At 38.6% G+C, this 16,343-nt stretch overlaps 2 protein-coding genes across 4 annotated transcripts in view; both read left to right on the forward strand.

Moving 5' to 3' along the window:
- The window catches only part of LOC119481013 (ras-specific guanine nucleotide-releasing factor 1-like), a 41,030-nt gene extending 31,667 nt beyond the window's left edge, over positions 1-9,363 (forward strand). For all 3 annotated transcript variants that reach the window (XM_037757695.1, XM_037757693.1, XM_037757694.1), the window contains 11 exons: positions 718-888; positions 2,200-2,306; positions 2,424-2,536; positions 3,407-3,467; positions 3,609-3,715; positions 3,887-3,971; positions 4,090-4,287; positions 4,511-4,590; positions 5,438-5,555; positions 5,646-5,714; positions 6,085-9,363. In XM_037757695.1, the coding sequence (XP_037613623.1) occupies positions 718-888; positions 2,200-2,306; positions 2,424-2,536; positions 3,407-3,467; positions 3,609-3,715; positions 3,887-3,971; positions 4,090-4,287; positions 4,511-4,590; positions 5,438-5,555; positions 5,646-5,714; positions 6,085-6,177 (1,202 nt within the window). In that variant the 3' untranslated portion in view covers positions 6,178-9,363. The remainder of the gene's footprint in view (positions 1-717; positions 889-2,199; positions 2,307-2,423; positions 2,537-3,406; positions 3,468-3,608; positions 3,716-3,886; positions 3,972-4,089; positions 4,288-4,510; positions 4,591-5,437; positions 5,556-5,645; positions 5,715-6,084) is intronic.
- An 83-nt stretch (positions 9,364-9,446) lies between these two features.
- LOC119481197 (pro-cathepsin H-like) lies at positions 9,447-16,124 on the forward strand. Its single transcript, XM_037757921.1, has 12 exons — positions 9,447-9,602; positions 11,065-11,096; positions 11,220-11,325; positions 11,473-11,543; positions 11,628-11,732; positions 12,229-12,315; positions 13,203-13,258; positions 13,404-13,485; positions 13,579-13,647; positions 13,956-14,062; positions 15,097-15,225; positions 15,313-16,124. The coding sequence occupies exons 1-12, from the start codon at positions 9,527-9,529 to the stop codon at positions 15,386-15,388; spliced, it is 996 nt and encodes a 331-aa protein (XP_037613849.1). The 5' UTR covers positions 9,447-9,526; the 3' UTR covers positions 15,389-16,124.
- The last annotated feature ends 219 nt before the right edge of the window (positions 16,125-16,343 follow it).

Here is a 16,343-nt window from a genome sequence, read left to right on the forward strand (position 1 = left end):
AGCAGAGTCAGGTTGTGCATGTGAGAAGTGCTGAGAGGTTGAGATGAGAAGAGTAATTCATAGAGCTAAATAAAGCCTGCTGCAGTGGACTGTATAGCAAACTTTTTTTTTTCAGAATATGACAAGCGTAACTATAGCCAAATAAGGTCTTGATAAAAACCACCCACAGCCTCCTGGCCCTCCCCGTATCGCACAGAGAGGGAGCATCCACCCCGTAGGTAGTCAGGCACAATTCATCCCCAGTGTGTTCTCTTCCCACGGTGCTGGATACAAGGGAAGCCAGTGCCTTGTGTGAGTAGGTGGAAGGAAACCTTGTACCTTAGCAACGATGTGCATGTTCTTCTACACCGCCCCCGGCTGAACGGAGGAAGGGAGGGAGGCAGAGAGGCAGACTGTACACCGTCACTGCCACGAGCTGCAGGACACACTGTGCTGGGTCTGTTTTAGCTCTCTGTTGCCCTCCACTGGTCAACAACGTAGTTTGATTATACACAAATAGTATTTAATACCTTACCTTTAATCACCTAACCGATGAGCCACCCTCAATTTCCGTTTCAGCCTAATCTTGTCAGATTCTCGGAAATGTTCACTGAAAGGGTTGTAACATCGGTGTTTGTCAAAAAAAAAATTCTGAATTTAGTGGAAGTATCCTTTAACCTTTTGATAACAATAATGAAGAGTAATGATCTCATAAAAGTATCTCTGTTTTGTTTGTAGAGTTTTCCCTGTTTTCCTTCAACAATGGCATGGTGGTGTCATCTTGCCGGGAGCTGGACAATAACCGCAGTGCCCTTTCTGCCGCCTCGGCCTTCGCCATCGCCACCGCTGGTGCCAACGAAGGCACGCCAACCAAGGAGAAGTACCGTCGTATGTCGCTCGCCAGCACAGGTCAGTCGCGTGAAAAAACTCCTCGATTAGACACCAGTCGACTTCGTAAACAGTTAATTTCTGGTTCAGCCATAGTGACATACATTAGATTATCATAAGCAGTTGTATGCCTCATGACCACCAGGGGGCCTCCATGGCATCATTTAGGCACCTGTTTCAGTGATATTAACTGTCTTTTGTAAACTGGTTTTATATTCAATCTTGTATTAAGAAACAAACAAAAATAATTTTACCACCTGAATTTTTTTCTTTCTTTCATTGATATAACTGTAGGTGTTTTTTCGGCATGTGGCAAAGCTGTAATGAAAAGTTATCAACTGTAATTCACTTGTTTTGGGATAATACTGCCTAGTTCAAATTCCTTGTATGTCAGGTTACTGTGATATGTTAGCTTTCTCCACATCACATCCCTAATGATGACCAAGTGACATATTTTAGGGATATTTTATATTGTATTCAATGCATAACAATAACAGGACAGAACAACCAATAAACTGTACGATTAACCCAAATAGTGAATGCAATAACTGCAGGAAGTTTGTGTAAAACGAGCGATTTGGATGAATTTTGAGCAGATTATTTCCTGTGAATATTGCATCAGAGATGAGTTTTCCTGACTTTTAAATGCAATTCTCTGTATTATATATTTATTTTTAAAAATCTAACCTACTTAATAAACTTTTTTTTTTACAAATTCAGTGTTTTTTTCTCCCTTACACTTGACCATTGTGCTATCAGCTCTTTGGTTGTTTTAACTGCGTACTTTTCTAATGCAGGGCGAGGTTGTTTAGCAGAGAGGGGAGGCTCTTTGAATATAGCTTGTGTTCAGGTCTTCATCATGCCCTTATCCTGTTTATATCTTAAATAATAATCCAAACTTTAAATATAACAATTTAATTTAGTTTTCTTCACAGAAATGAATAAAATAAATAGGCCAACTGTATATATTTTTTTAAAAGTTTGTCTTACATCCCTTAAAATCAAGAAGGTGTCGCAACCCCCTGTGTAGCTTTGGCAACCCCAAGTGGGGCCTGGACACCCAGGTTGGAAACCACTGACTGATAGTATTGTAACATTAAAGAACATTGCACAGCAAGAGTAAAGTCTCTCTAAAGAATGAGGAGGATACATGAATTTATATTAACATACATACATATTTTATGTTTGACCAGTTGTGAACAGTTTAATAGTCTCTAAATATTCAAATAAACTGTAAGATGTAAAGGAAGTAATCAGTATGTAGATACACAGCTGATTGCTCTTTGGTGTGGGAATTTAGTTTGAGTGTAACTTTGTTAAACCTTGTTCCAGGTTTTCCTACAGACCAGAGGAATGGGGACAAAGAGTTTGTTATCAGGAGAGCTGCAACAAACAGAGTCCTAAATGTGCTGCGTCACTGGGTCTCCAAACACTCGCAGGTACACTTCACCTTTCCTTCTATCGTTTCCTTTGTTTCAATTCTATTTCCTTTGTGGAAGAATAGCAACACTTCTGTTCTGTAATGACTCTGCTGTTGTTCCTGTGTTGGTCCTCAGGACTTTGAGCTGAACACAGAGCTGAAGATGCGGACAATTAGCTTCCTGGAGGAGGTGATGCATGACCCAGAGCTCTTGACACAGGAAAGAAAGGCAGCTGCCAACATTATCAGGTTGGTTTATCATCGCTTGATCACACATACAGTCATATATGACACATCTGTTTGTCAGCTTCCTGTAGAAAAAAACTTCTGCAAAAGTATTTCTGATGCCAACAACTGGATATACAGTACACATGGCGCCATGACCAGGTGTTGAAGGCAGTAGCGGACACCATCTGCACTTTTCACCTTTACTTCTGAGCAGCAGTTTCACACTGTACATTGGGACAGCATGGCAAAACTGGAACACAGAAACCTTGATGTGACAGAGATTGTTTGGGTTCAAAACTAAACTTTAATATAATTTCCATCCCAAGTCCCAGACAATAATAAGTTTCCTCTGAGGCTCTACAGGATTCCCAAACTGTCAGTGCATCATGACGGGGAAAGCTCTGTAATTAAAAGAGGTGAAAGTAGTGAGTGTGGTTGGCTATGATTGTCACAGCATCTAATGCACCCACCTCTAATATTGTGTTCTGATCCCAGCTTGTGCCAGGTTGGCGTGGTCCCGGCGCACTTGGCAAGGCGCACCTAACTGCGATCTTGATTATGATTGGACAAAGGTCCAACATGTTAGACGACATAGGTTTAGACATTATCGTCAATGTTCTATGACCGTAATATCTTGCTTAGACGTTATCACTTTATTACCATAACACCTGAAATTCTCGTCCCCCCTATTCCGGCGACCTGAGGAGCTGAAGCCTCTAGCTTCAGCGGAAGTGCCTGTAGCCCAAACTGAACAAATAGATAAAGTAATACCCAGTGTGCTGGGTCAAGTTGGGCACTTTTGGACAGGTCAAATCCATTTATGTCTACTCAGGTCATGGCAATTGTGGAAAACACTATCAAATAATAGCACTTTTCTCTGCTTGCATGTAGGACTCTCACTCAGGAGGACCCTGGAGACAACCAGGTCTCGCTGGAAGAGATCACACAGATGGTGAGAGAGAGAGAATACAGAAGCCTTTTCAGTACAAAAAAACTCTTACTTCTTGAAATGACCATGCATCCTATCGAAATGATTTGAGCTTTAGTTGTGATAATGCTTTTCATTGTGTTTGTGTTTGTGTCTGTGTGTCAGGTCTTGGAGGACTGTAAGACTGAGCCGTTTGAGAGCCACTCTGCCCTGGAGATAGCTGAGCAACTCACACTGCTGGACCACCTGGTCTTCAAGGTCATCCCATACGAGTGAGTGCACATACGCATACACGTGTACATGCATGTATGCGCACAAGCACTTGGTCTATACGACAAAAAATATATAAAGGCTGAGTGGGAGGGTGAAGAGAAACATACACAAAGTGAATGTTGGTGTGTTTTTCATTGTTGATTATTTGAAAAAATACTTTTTTTCAACAGGGAGTTCTTTGGTCAAGGCTGGATGAAGAACGACAAGAACGAGAGAACTCCCTACATTATGAAAACAACCAAGCATTTCAACGATGTATGTGTTTACTCTGGATTTGTGAATTAAAAGATAAATGTGTATGATAGATATAGATAGATAGATAGATAGATTATAGTCATTATTATCACCATGTATTATTCTCTTTTTTTGTCAGATCAGCAACAGGATCGCCACAGAGATCCTGCAGTGGGACGATGTCAACATGCGAGTGGCGGTGATCGAGAAATGGGTGGCCGTGGCTGACATCTGTCGCTGCCTCCACAACTACAACGCCATGCTGGAGATCACATCCTCTCTCAACCGCAGCTCCATCTTCCGCCTCAAGAGGACCTGGCTCAAAGTCTCCAAGCAGGTATCAGATGTTTCTGACAAACTGTACCTTCAAGCTTTTTTCCTCCAGCCACAGTGAGCATTTCAAACTTTAATTTTTTAAAGTCAACATGCTCTTAGAGATGCTGATAATGGTCATTTTGAATAGCATTGTCCTCAGTTCATAAACTTTGATAAAGATTGAGAAGATTTTAATTACATTTTGGCTGCTGGTAATAACAGTTTTGCTTTGATCCATTTTCTAGACAAAGACTGTGATTGACAAGTTACAGAAGCTGGTGTCGTCAGAGGGACGATTCAAAAACCTGAGAGAAGCGCTGAAGAAGTAAGTGCTTACAACTTTACACTCTCCTCTGCTGCTCACACACTGTGGTGGAGGAGTTTTATATATTCCTCTTTATGTTTGTGTACTATATCTCTATATTAGGGCTATCAATAGATTTAAATGATTAATCGCGATAATCGCATGATTGTCCATAGTTAATCGTGATTAATTGCAATCACACTTTTTTATCTGTTCAACATGTACCTTAAAGGGAGATTTGTCAAGTATTTAATACTCTTATCAACATGAGAGTGGGCGAATATGCTTGCTTTATGCAAATGTATGTATATATTTATTATTGGAAATCAATTAACAACACAAAACAATGACAAATATTGTCCAGAAACCTTCACATGTACCGCATTTAGCATAAAAAATATGCTCAAATCATAACATGGCAAACTGCAGCCCAACAGGCAACAACAGCTGTCAGTGTGTCAGTGTGCTGACTTGACTATGACTTGCCCCAAACTGCATGTGATTATCATGAAGTGGGCATGTCTGTAAGGGGGGGGACTCGTGGGTACCCATAGAACCCATTTTCACTCGTATATCTTGAGGTCAGAGGTCAAGGGACCCCTTTGAAAATGGCCATGAAAGATTTTCCTCGCCAAAATTTTGTGAGTTTGGAGCGTTATTTAGCCTCCTTCACGACAAGCTAGTATGACATGCTTGGCTCCAATGGACTTGTAGTTTCATTTATCATACCAGTATCTTCACTCTAACTCTAAAACTGAGCCTGCTACAACCTCAGAAAAGATCAATTGATTTTGTGTCAACGCGTTATTATCGAGTTAACGTTGACAGCTCTACTCTATACTATATGTAACCCTCCTCTTGTCCTCAGCTGCGACCCTCCCTGTGTTCCCTACCTGGGAATGTACCTGACTGACCTGGCCTTCATTGAGGAGGGAACACCCAACTACACCGAGGACAGCCTGGTCAACTTCTCTAAGATGAGAATGGTAATGAACACCAGTGTGCTCGAGTACACACAATTACACACACTTTATATTGTTTCTGCCTTACATTGTTTTAATTTCATTTGTCTCCAGATTTCTCACATTATCAGAGAAATACGGCAATTTCAGCAAACGGCTTACAAGATCGATTATCAATCAAAGGTGAGGTATTGTTTAATTGTTTATTTTATACTTTTTCAAGACTTTAATTACTTGTTTGGAGGTATTACTTGACTAGTATTGCAATATCAGTACTCAATATTGGTTGATTGAGTCTTTTCAAGTATAAATTATAAAAATCAGCAAATTTATTTTATTTTTTTCTATTTAAGCTGAATAAAGTGGCTTCAAGTAGGAGGCAAGATTAAAATGTTTAAAATGTGTTTTTGATTATTGGCTATGAAGAACAATATAATCACATTCGCTCAGTATATTATATGTTTTCTACAGCTTACAATTCTGTTTGTTCCAGATATGTATGGCATCTCGGGGCACAAATTTTAACTGTTTTCTGTGTTCATTATTGCTTTAGGTTGCAAAGTACTTGCTGGACTGTAGTAATGCGCTGGACGAGGAGAGTCTGTATGATGCGTCTCTGAGGATCGAGCCCAAAACTTCAACATGAAGAGGATCTCCGTCTCTCTCTCTCTCTCTCTCAACCCTCACATGGATCAACTTTCAAGTTCTTTATTGACATATGCACAACAATTACAGAGAAGCAGCCGTTGACAATGAAATTCTTAAATCTCAGGCTCCCTCTAACAATGCTCAATAAATATGTATAAAAATAAAATCACACAAAATTAACAAAATCTAAGACAAAATAGTGCAGAAGTTAAAATATAGGGATAAAATATAACATATAAAATGAAATAATATATATTTGTGGTAAACACTAATTGCAAAATGAATAAACTTTAATGTAAACAGGGATCTAGTAACTGTGTATGCATAATGAGAAGTAATAAATACATACAGAGATGTAAACAGATTTGAAACAGTAAGTAAGAGTCTATAAAGGTAAAATAACAATAGTGACGAGCTCAAGTCTTACGGCCTGCGGGCTGAAGCTGTCCCCGGTGTGGTTCTGGGGTGTTTGGTGTCCCTGTTTATCCTGTTGGCCTTCTTCCTGCACCGCTGGGTGTAGAGGTCCTCCATGGACGGCGGCTCCGTCCTGGTTATGTGCTGAGCAGTTTTCACCACCCTCTGTAGAGCCGTACGGTTGAGGGCGGTGCAACTGCAATACCAGGCGGTGATGCAGCCAGTGTAATGGAGTGTACAGGAACAATATATCATAATGTACATATATTATTATTTGTATTAGACACAGTAGGCTGTGCCCTTCTAGTATGTGCTCCCCAATGGACTCGTTGTGTATAATCGTTATTAGAGACTGAGTAGAAGCCCAGAGAGGTTTTATTTATATAGTTACAGAGTATTTATGTTATTTCTCGTCTTAAATACCATTTTATGATAATAGTTATTTTCAACTGCGGAATAAACAGATGAGAGAGTATACAGACAAGATATTTAGTCACATCCTATTGGGAATGTGCAGTATAAAAAAGGTGGTGGTCACATTCGACACATGATGATCAACTCCCACTTTTTTGCTCAGATGTCAAAGTCCCCATACACACACATTCTGCCTGATTACAGCAGCCATTTATTCAGCCTATTTGTCCGCAAGTGTAGATCTTAAAGGCTAAAAGTAATACAAATATCTTCTAATCAGCTAGCTGCATGATCGTTAATTCAAAGTTGTGTAATCCTTAAAGGTATAATATGCAAGAATTTCATAAAAAACAATGTATAGGCTGATACAAAAATAATCCCTCTCAATCATCACTGACACTAGAAGTGTGTGGCGGTGTTTGTTTCTGCAGAGACCCTGCAGCCCTCTGCCTGTATTTCCTCTTTTCTTATTATTTTGATTTACTTTGGACGCTTCTGGGCGTCTGCAAACAGCCTTTGTGCCCCACGTGGGGGTTTCAACCCCCAGCCAATAACAGCGCACAGGCTGTGCAGCCCATTCAGGTGGTCAAATATCGCTGCTGTGTCACGGCCCTCGGCTTCTGATACCAAGGCACAAGTCTCCATATACAAAGCGTCCGTATTTGATGGATGAGAACGGGTTGTGTTATGTGCATGTGTTCCAGTGATCCCACTGCTCCTCTCTGTGCTGTGAGTGCAGCTATGATCGGTGTGCGTCTGTAGTTTGACGAGAGCAGCGCTGAACCACAGGAAGCCTGCATTAATTCAAAACCCAGCAGCTCGGCACCTTCCCGCAGGACTATGCAGAGTTGTGCGGAGTTAGTTGTGGGTTTAATTGTGTTTTAGAACGTAACCATTGGGAAACAATCAGACAATAACGTTTTATTTCTCCGATTCGCTGCTTTGTTCTCAGTAACGCCGCTCCCTCTCTTCAGTCACTCTATAGCTCGCTCAACCATCGCTGCTCTCTCTCTCTCTCCCTCTCGGCTCAAGGTGTGGCCAACTTTGAATGCTGTGTGTTGTTTACAAACACCAACTGACAACAGTTACATATTATACCTTTAAGATTTCAGTCCTGGTTGATTTGAATCCAGCGTGGGAATGGCGGACTCCGCCACAAACACTGAAAACGACTAATTATTGAATGTAAATACGTGGAATGGCTATTGCAGAAAGAACGCTGAACACCTTTCAAAAATGGGGTTTGATTTAAAAAAAAAAAAAAAAAAAAAAAATCTTAAGGATTCAAACTTTAAAGTTTTGAAATGGAGACACTTTTGAAAACCTTTCTTATCAGAGAATAAAGTGGTGAAAAGTGGGACTGCTGTGGTGGCTAGAGTTGAATCATGTGCTCTAATGTTTTATGTAGCCACTGATTGACAAAGATTAGAGATCTGGATGTGTTGTGAGTCAAAACTGAAACAAGATTACCTTCTGATTTCTGAATGAGCTGGGACACACGAGTTTTCAGTTTGGAGAGATGTGTTTTTATGCTTTGCTTATCATCACCTTATTCCCCTGGTGGGCAACATGATGTATATACGGTATAAGCACCGGGCAGTGTATGTAGCAGATGTAACCAATATTGAGCCACTTCAGGAAGTCAAATTCCCAGCTTCACTCAGACAGCAAGAGCATAGTTTTTACGGCTAATCTTCTTTGGCCAGTGCATTATGGTTTTGCCTTAATCATGAAATGGATTATATACAAAAGTATGTAAACTATTTTGTTCTACGATTTGCCAATGAAGCAGAAATATTTGCTGTGTACAATATCGTGTACAGGCAGTCTGATGCATTTCCTAACGTGCAATGTGTTTAAAAAAAAAACATATCCCTCGAAATGTGTTATCCTTATGATCGTTCAACTCTGTAATAACTTTTCTGTGTATGATACTTTAAAAGCAAATGTTGAAAACAACTTATAAGTGTAACACATTCTGTATCCTGTCTATTCCGACGTGTTAGCAGGAACTATAGTAATATTGTGCTTATTCTTGGAATATTTATAGGTATTTTTTACAGGCTTTGTATAGAAAAAACACCTAACGCTTAAGTGGCAGGCATGTACCACTTTCACGTGTTCAAATCAGATCTATATCTAGAACAGTATGTGTACTGTATTTAAACCCCACCCTTGCACATGAATCTTTACCCTCCCAACAGGCACATCAGATGTTTGCAGTGAGCAATATACCCAGTGGTATGAGGATTATCTTTCAGTCTATTTCAACAGCTTGAGTAGTATTTCCAGTTTTGTATAAAAGTGTATTCTTTCCTGATTACCTCTTGTTAATAAATCTATTCTTTCTCAGGGGGAAAAGTGTCTTCAAGGCTGCCACATTTGTGTTACACTGTAGCTTTACTGGGGGGAAGATCAAAGAGGGGGGACAAAGGGAGGGGGTGTTACATTCTAAAATATCCGACTCATGTGACTCTCTCAGTCACAGCTAGTTGGAGGTTGCAGTCTGCAGGGGAAGTATGGAGCTGGCTGTTGTTTGGTTCTTCACCACCTTTTTTAGTTTAGTACTTTTAACACCGTTAATTTTACCAGAAGGTAAGTAAACACTTTGTTTTATTAGTTTGCTGCAAAATGTTAGTCGCTGTCGCTTACAGTAGGTTAGGCTATCTCTTTGAAACTAATTTAAAAGCAGACAACAAGTGTCGACACAACCAGAATATTAATGGCTACAGTAGAAGATGTATTTTTTTTGTGGTGCAATAAATATTAAGCTCGCTTATTTATTTTATTTTTTTATTTTTATTTTTATTTATGTAATTTTTTTTTTTTTTTTTTTTTTAATTATACATACATGTACACACACATAACATGTCGATACCAAGAAGGAAAGGAAAAATAACTAACTAAATAATAAGAAAAGAAAAAAAGGGGCAGGGAGTGCAGAGCAATCACAGGTTACAACAAACATTTAACTTATATATCCGACTGACAACAGTCGCACTAAAATATCCATTCCACATTGCATGCCATTTCAGCATAGACATAATATATTCATGGACAGAGGTCTACTTTTTGTCATATCTCACAGGTGCTTATAACTCTATCATTGCAATTTTTCACGACTTTGTTTTCTAATGACTTCATATCATTGTTTTCTGTTTTAATTTGTGCTTTTTAAAAAAGACTAATGTATTGGCACCAATAGACCCTATGCAGTTTTAAAAGATAAAATAGAATAGATAATATGTTTGCCATGGGTCCTAATTTAAAGTATCACACACTACTATCATGATGAAGGAGACAGATACAGATGGAGCAGACACAGATTTACTCATGTGCTCTGTCTATTTGCATTTTACACAATATGCAAATTAACTTCCTAAAATATATCTATTTAATATAACTATAAAAATATCAGTTTTTTCTTTTCTTCAGATGACATTAATTACATAACTAATAGCCTAATGTATTGAGAAGAAATAAGTTTGCTATGATAGTTGTTTCTAACAGTAGTTTATTCTTCTAGCATGGATCTATTAAGGGTAGTCCTTGTATGTTAAATAGTTTGGCAGGATGAGGGTTAAGTAGAAGTAGCCAAATAAAGTATTAAAAGTAAAAATACCCATAATGGAGAAAATGGCCCCAGTTAGTGTTATGCTATATTATGGGATAATTCGTATGCTACTGATTCATTAATGTGCATAAGTATCATTTTACTATTGAATTTGGTTGATGTGGTGCTCATGTAACTGTTTAATTGGATAGTTTAATGTATGACAATGCATTATAGTTTATAAAATCATAATATGTTTTGTATGTAAAATCTTAATCTGTAAAGTAACAGCTGCCAGATAAATAGCACGGAGTGAAAATTACAAATACCCTCTGAATTGTAGTGGACTGTAGTAATCCTAGTAGCATGAAGTCAAGCACAAGTAGATAAAGTACTTAGTTACATCTCCCTCATCATAAAGGACTTCAGGAATAAATGTGAATGTTTGAAATGTTGATTATTAGGCTGCTTTATTAACTGAAGCTTCATTCTGTGTCCCATCAGAGGAATATCAGTTCAAACAGTGGATGTCACAGGTAATAACTGAACATTTATACTTCACATGCTTATGAATTGTTTTATTTTGAATTCTTTGATAAGAGGTTTTTAAAAACTCAATTCTCTCCTTTGTATTTGCTGTTAAATTTCCCTTTTTGCAGCACAACAACGTTTATGACGCTGAGGAGTATCACCACCGGCTGCGCATATTCACGGAGAATAAGAGGGAAATTGATCGTCATAATGCCGGGAACCACTCGTTCACAAGTACAGTACAGTTCTGCCCATAATGTGTAATGTATAGATTGTTAGCACAGAGGGTGCACTGTCAGCTCCCTTTTAAAAATGCAATATGTTATAATATGGTTATGAAAGGTATGCATGTTCTCACAGTGTTTTTCATTTAATATCTAGTGGGCCTGAATCAGTTCTCGGACAAGACATTTGAGGAATTTAGGAAATTGTTCCTTTTGACTGAGCCTCAGGTACGGTACGTTTTATAATACAACACACAGCTGGTGCTTTTATATATGTACTTATTACAATCTCCTGATTCTGGTCTCTTGTAGAACTGCTCAGCTACTAACGGAGGTCATGTCGGCAGGGCTGGTCCTTATCCCGAGTCTGTAGACTGGAGGATGAAGGGCAACGTTGTGACTCCCGTGAAGAACCAGGTATCCTAATGTGGTGCTAATAACACCACAATCTAGAGGGAGAATCTGGATGACAAGAATTTGGACAATGTAGTGTCTTGTACCTCATTTGACAGTGTTTTTGTCAAGCAAAACCTCATCAGTAGCCATTGCAATGGCTGTATTGTGCAAGACATGAACACTCATTGTTTCCTGTTTAAACTACTTTGATTTAAATGTGAGCACTGAAAAAGTAAAAGCAACTCATGTTTCATTTACAACTACATGGTTACATGAATCACACATATAGTTACATTATTTATTCATGTTGCTTTTCACTAATTTAAGAGGAAATGTGATGATAACGTGACAAAGACAGCAGAAAAAAACAGTTTAAATGACTTTACAACCAGAGACACAGAACACATTATTCTGTTTTCACAAGCAATTGACCTTCATGTTAAAACAATTAGTGGAGTTCCACTTTAACATAAGTGAATTACCAGTTGTTTGAGTTATGTTGTGTTTGCGTCTTTAGGGTCACTGTGGAAGCTGTTGGACCTTCTCTACTACTGGCTGTCTGGAGTCGGTGAATGCGATCGCTACCGGGAAGCTGATACCTCTGGTGAGATCTGTCTGACTGTTATTCAGTACTCAACTCATTCATCTAATAGATCTCACACGTGGCACTTTCTCACAAGGATAATTTAGAAGATGTACTTGCAGTTTTACTGTTTGATTTTGGTGGTTTGTCTGGTTCTTTGAATGCAGTATTAACTGTTGTACAGTATTATTGCTCTGTATAAAACAGTGGTTCCCAACCTGAAGGTCCTGACTCCCACTAGGGGTCGCCAAAGCTTCACAGGGGGTTGCAAGGCCTTCTTGATTTTAAGGGGTGTAAAAACAAATATTCAGTTGTCCTTTATGTCAGCATTTCATTCATTTCTGTGAAGAAAACTAAATGAAATTGTTATTTTTAAGTATGGATATAAGTTTGGATTATTATTTAAGATATAAACAGGATAAGGGCACGGTGAAGAGAACACAAGTTATATTCACAAAGCCTTCCCTCTCTGCTAAACAGCCTCGTCCTGCATTAGAAAAGTACGCAGTTAAAACAAACAAAAAGCTGATAGAACAATGGTTAAGCATCAGGGACAAGAAGACAAGCCTATAAAGTATTTATTATTGTTAGAATAAAAAAAACCCCACATAATACAGACAGAGAATTGTATTAAAAGTTCCTAAACATAACAGGAAAACTCATCTCTGATGCAATATTCACAGGAACTAAACAAACTTCCTGCAGTTATTGCGTTCACTATTTGGGTTAATTTGCACAGTTGTTCTGTCATGTTATTGTTATACTCTGAATATAATAGGAAATATCCATAAAATATGTCACTTAATCAGGGGTCGTCAGTTTAGTCAATGTTAAAAAAGGGGTCCCTTAAGGAAATAGGTTGGGAACCACTGGTATAAAAGCATAATGCAGTTTTCTTTCTGTATCAGTCGGAGCAGCAGCTGATCGACTGTGCCAAAGACTTCAACAATTATGGATGCATGGGGTAAGTAACACAGATTTGTTGTTGTCATTAGTTGTTAGTTTTTTTAGTAATATCTATATCATATAAGATGTTATAAGATACAGTAATAACAAGAATACTTTTGTTTAAGGCTTCAACCAATTAAACACTATCTGGTTTGTTTCAGTGGCCTCCCCAGCCAGGCGTTTGAGTACATCAAATACAACAACGGTCTTATGACAGAGGAGGACTATCCCTACAAAGGCTATGTAGGACTTTTCTGGAGTAATGTCTCTCTGTAATTTTCTTTTTATGTAAAAGAAATTCTCAATGTATGATTTATTTTGTCTTTCCTGTCTTAGGATGACTCTTGCAATTTTGAGCCTTCACTTGCAGCTGCTTTTGTCCTGGATGTTGTCAACATAACAAGTGTGAGTGAACGAGAATGTATTATGTGAAGTTACATTGTGCAAGAAATTGTGTCCTTAAAGACGTTACTGCTGGGTCAGGTACAGTTAACCATGACTTTGTTGGTAACGTGATAAGAGGAAGAGACAAAAGCAGCTATTTTGTCATAGGCAAATTAATTTCTTATAATTGTGTGACTGTGATTACTCACAGTTACAGTCTGATATACTGGATTACCAACATGTTACGCACACTATAATAATTTTACCTCCTAACTGCATTTTTCTGTTCATTTTTGTATTAAAATATCTGTACATTTGTCCATCCACAGTATGATGAAAAGGCCATGGTTGATGCCGTGGCCCGACTCAACCCTGTGTCCTTTGGCTTTGAGGTCACAGCTGATTTTATGCACTACAAAGAAGGTGTTTACACCAGGTGAGCTAAAGGACTTCAATAAGTCAACAAGTACTTATGTATTTATTGTTGTTCACAAATAACGTGTGGTTAGAAGTATTCATAGGACTGTGTGTGTGGCCAACTAACGATTATTTTCATTATCGATTAATCTGTCGATTATTTTCTCGATTAATCGATTAGTTGTTTCGTCTATAAAATGTAAGAAAATGGTGAAAAATGACGATCAGTGTTTCTCAAAGCCCAAGATGACGTCCTCAAATGTCTTGTTTTGTCCACAACTCAAAGATATTCATTTTAGAGCAGTGAATAAACCAGAAAATATTCATATATAAGAAGTTGGAATCAGAGAATTTTTACTCTTTTTCTTAAAGAAATTACTCAAAACGATTAGTCATTTATCAAAATAATTGCCGACTAATTTAATAGTTGACTAATTGATAAATCGTTGCAGCTCTAGCCATGTTTCCGTCCCTTCTGCACCATGGAAACATTTATAATACAATAATGGGATTAATCCATGAAAGAGGATTATGGGACTAACAAGGCGACCAGTGAAATCTGCAAAATCTTAGTTGATGGCTGTTGGCAGGATGTGACAGAAAACTGCTTGCACCTTCATACATTTCAGACTTTAGTTGGATTTAGTGCCGTGGCACCACTCTGCCGACCTGTTTGCTTCACTATTGGTGTCAGACGAGTTTAGTGACCGGAATAAACGTACTCTGTTACCGAGCCTTTCATCACACGGCCTGCTGGCTTGAAACATGTCCGTCCCTAATAAGGAGCTATTCATAAGTCGACCACTGTGATGGTCTGATGGCTCATTTGTTATGGTGCCTATAGTTATGATGAGTGATTCACTTCACTCAACTTTTTGTCCTCTCTATCACAGCTGTGCTAATATTAGTTCTCTGTTTCATGGATCTGTCTTGGAACATGAATTTATCTACAGAAACAGGCTACAATCTTTGCATCGGCAAGATGCAGCCCACTCACCCTGCAAAAGACATGTACTATATTGATCTAAAAGCATCGGTGTGTTTTCTGTTTAGCACCCAGTGTAAGAGCACACCAGACATGGTGAATCATGCAGTCCTGGCTGTGGGTTACGGCGCTGAAGAGAACGGCACGCCGTATTGGATCGTGAAGAACTCTTGGGGCACAGCCTGGGGAATGGACGGGTAAATATAGCCTGCGTGTGTGTTTCAGTGTGATGACTTGTTACAGCTTCCAGTGATCACGGACATCTCTCTTTTTTATTCCCACAGATATTTTTTGATAGAGCGAGGAAAGAACATGTGCGGACTGGCTGCGTGCTCTTCCTACCCTCTACCTTTATTTTGAGGAGCAACAAGGCAACAAAGTGGAGGACTGATAAAACTCAGGAAAATGTCATCTAGAGACAACATACACACACACGGAGGGAACGTGATGGGGAAGTTGGTGCCGTCATGTTCCTCGAAGTGTTTTACGTAGACGTTTGATTTCTCAACAATATGAACATATCATCAAATATTTTAAACTGTTTGCTCTCATCATTACTGTGTGGTGCATTTGCTTCTCCTTGTTTTAATGTTGGAAGTTTTCATTTATTATCTTTGTTGTGGAGCTCTTTTTTTGAGACAATTACTGTTGTTAATGACTACACAAAGAAAATGTATTTAATCGTATAAAGTATGACTTCGAAGACGCTTGTACCATGCAGTACTTTGTGTTAAGGAAGCGGCCACCTTACCAACACTGTTCATATAATCAGGTATGCGACATGCATGGTGTTACTCTGAGCAATAAACATCCCTGTAGATCAGTGAGATCATGTCATGGCAGATCATCGAATTGATTTTTCAGTGAGTGTCCTCTTTATGGCTCCATAAAGACAGTCACTAGAGTGTAAAAATATCTGAATGTCTTCAAAGACAGGGACAGCCTGCTTTTCCTACCAACCTGCTCTGATTAACACACTTTAGAGATGCACAAAAGGCCCATTAAGGAGTCAGCTCAGATATCAACTGTTTGTTTACATTTTTACATATTTTTGATAATAAACAATTTCCCCCTTCTACTTATGGGTCTTATGTTATATTATTGCCTTTATTCCTGATGACATCTTTCTCTGTGTGCACAGGTGTGTTTGTCTACTTAGGACTATTTTCTATTTTAACTCAGCATGAAAGCATCAAATGATGGCAGTGTGTGCCGTCAGTCAATTGTTTAATGTTTAAACGTTACTTGTGGGCCTTGTTTTCATGCATAAATATCCCAGAATTATCAATATTTCATTGACGTCATATCATCTTCC

This window comes from Sebastes umbrosus, chromosome 2 (genome assembly GCF_015220745.1).
Source record: "Sebastes umbrosus isolate fSebUmb1 chromosome 2, fSebUmb1.pri, whole genome shotgun sequence".
Lineage (NCBI taxonomy): Eukaryota > Metazoa > Chordata > Actinopteri > Perciformes > Sebastidae > Sebastes > Sebastes umbrosus.

Bases quoted from the DNA above. Each gene is read 5' to 3' on its own strand.
- LOC119481197 (XM_037757921.1), top strand. From the start codon at position 9,527: ATGGAGCTGGCTGTTGTTTGGTTCTTCACCACCTTTTTTAGTTTAGTA. The intron at 13,486-13,578 runs GTAGGACTTTTC...TTCCTGTCTTAG, and splicing joins ACTATCCCTACAAAGGCTAT to GATGACTCTTGCAATTTTGA. The intron at 13,648-13,955 runs GTGAGTGAACGA...GTCCATCCACAG, and splicing joins ATGTTGTCAACATAACAAGT to TATGATGAAAAGGCCATGGT.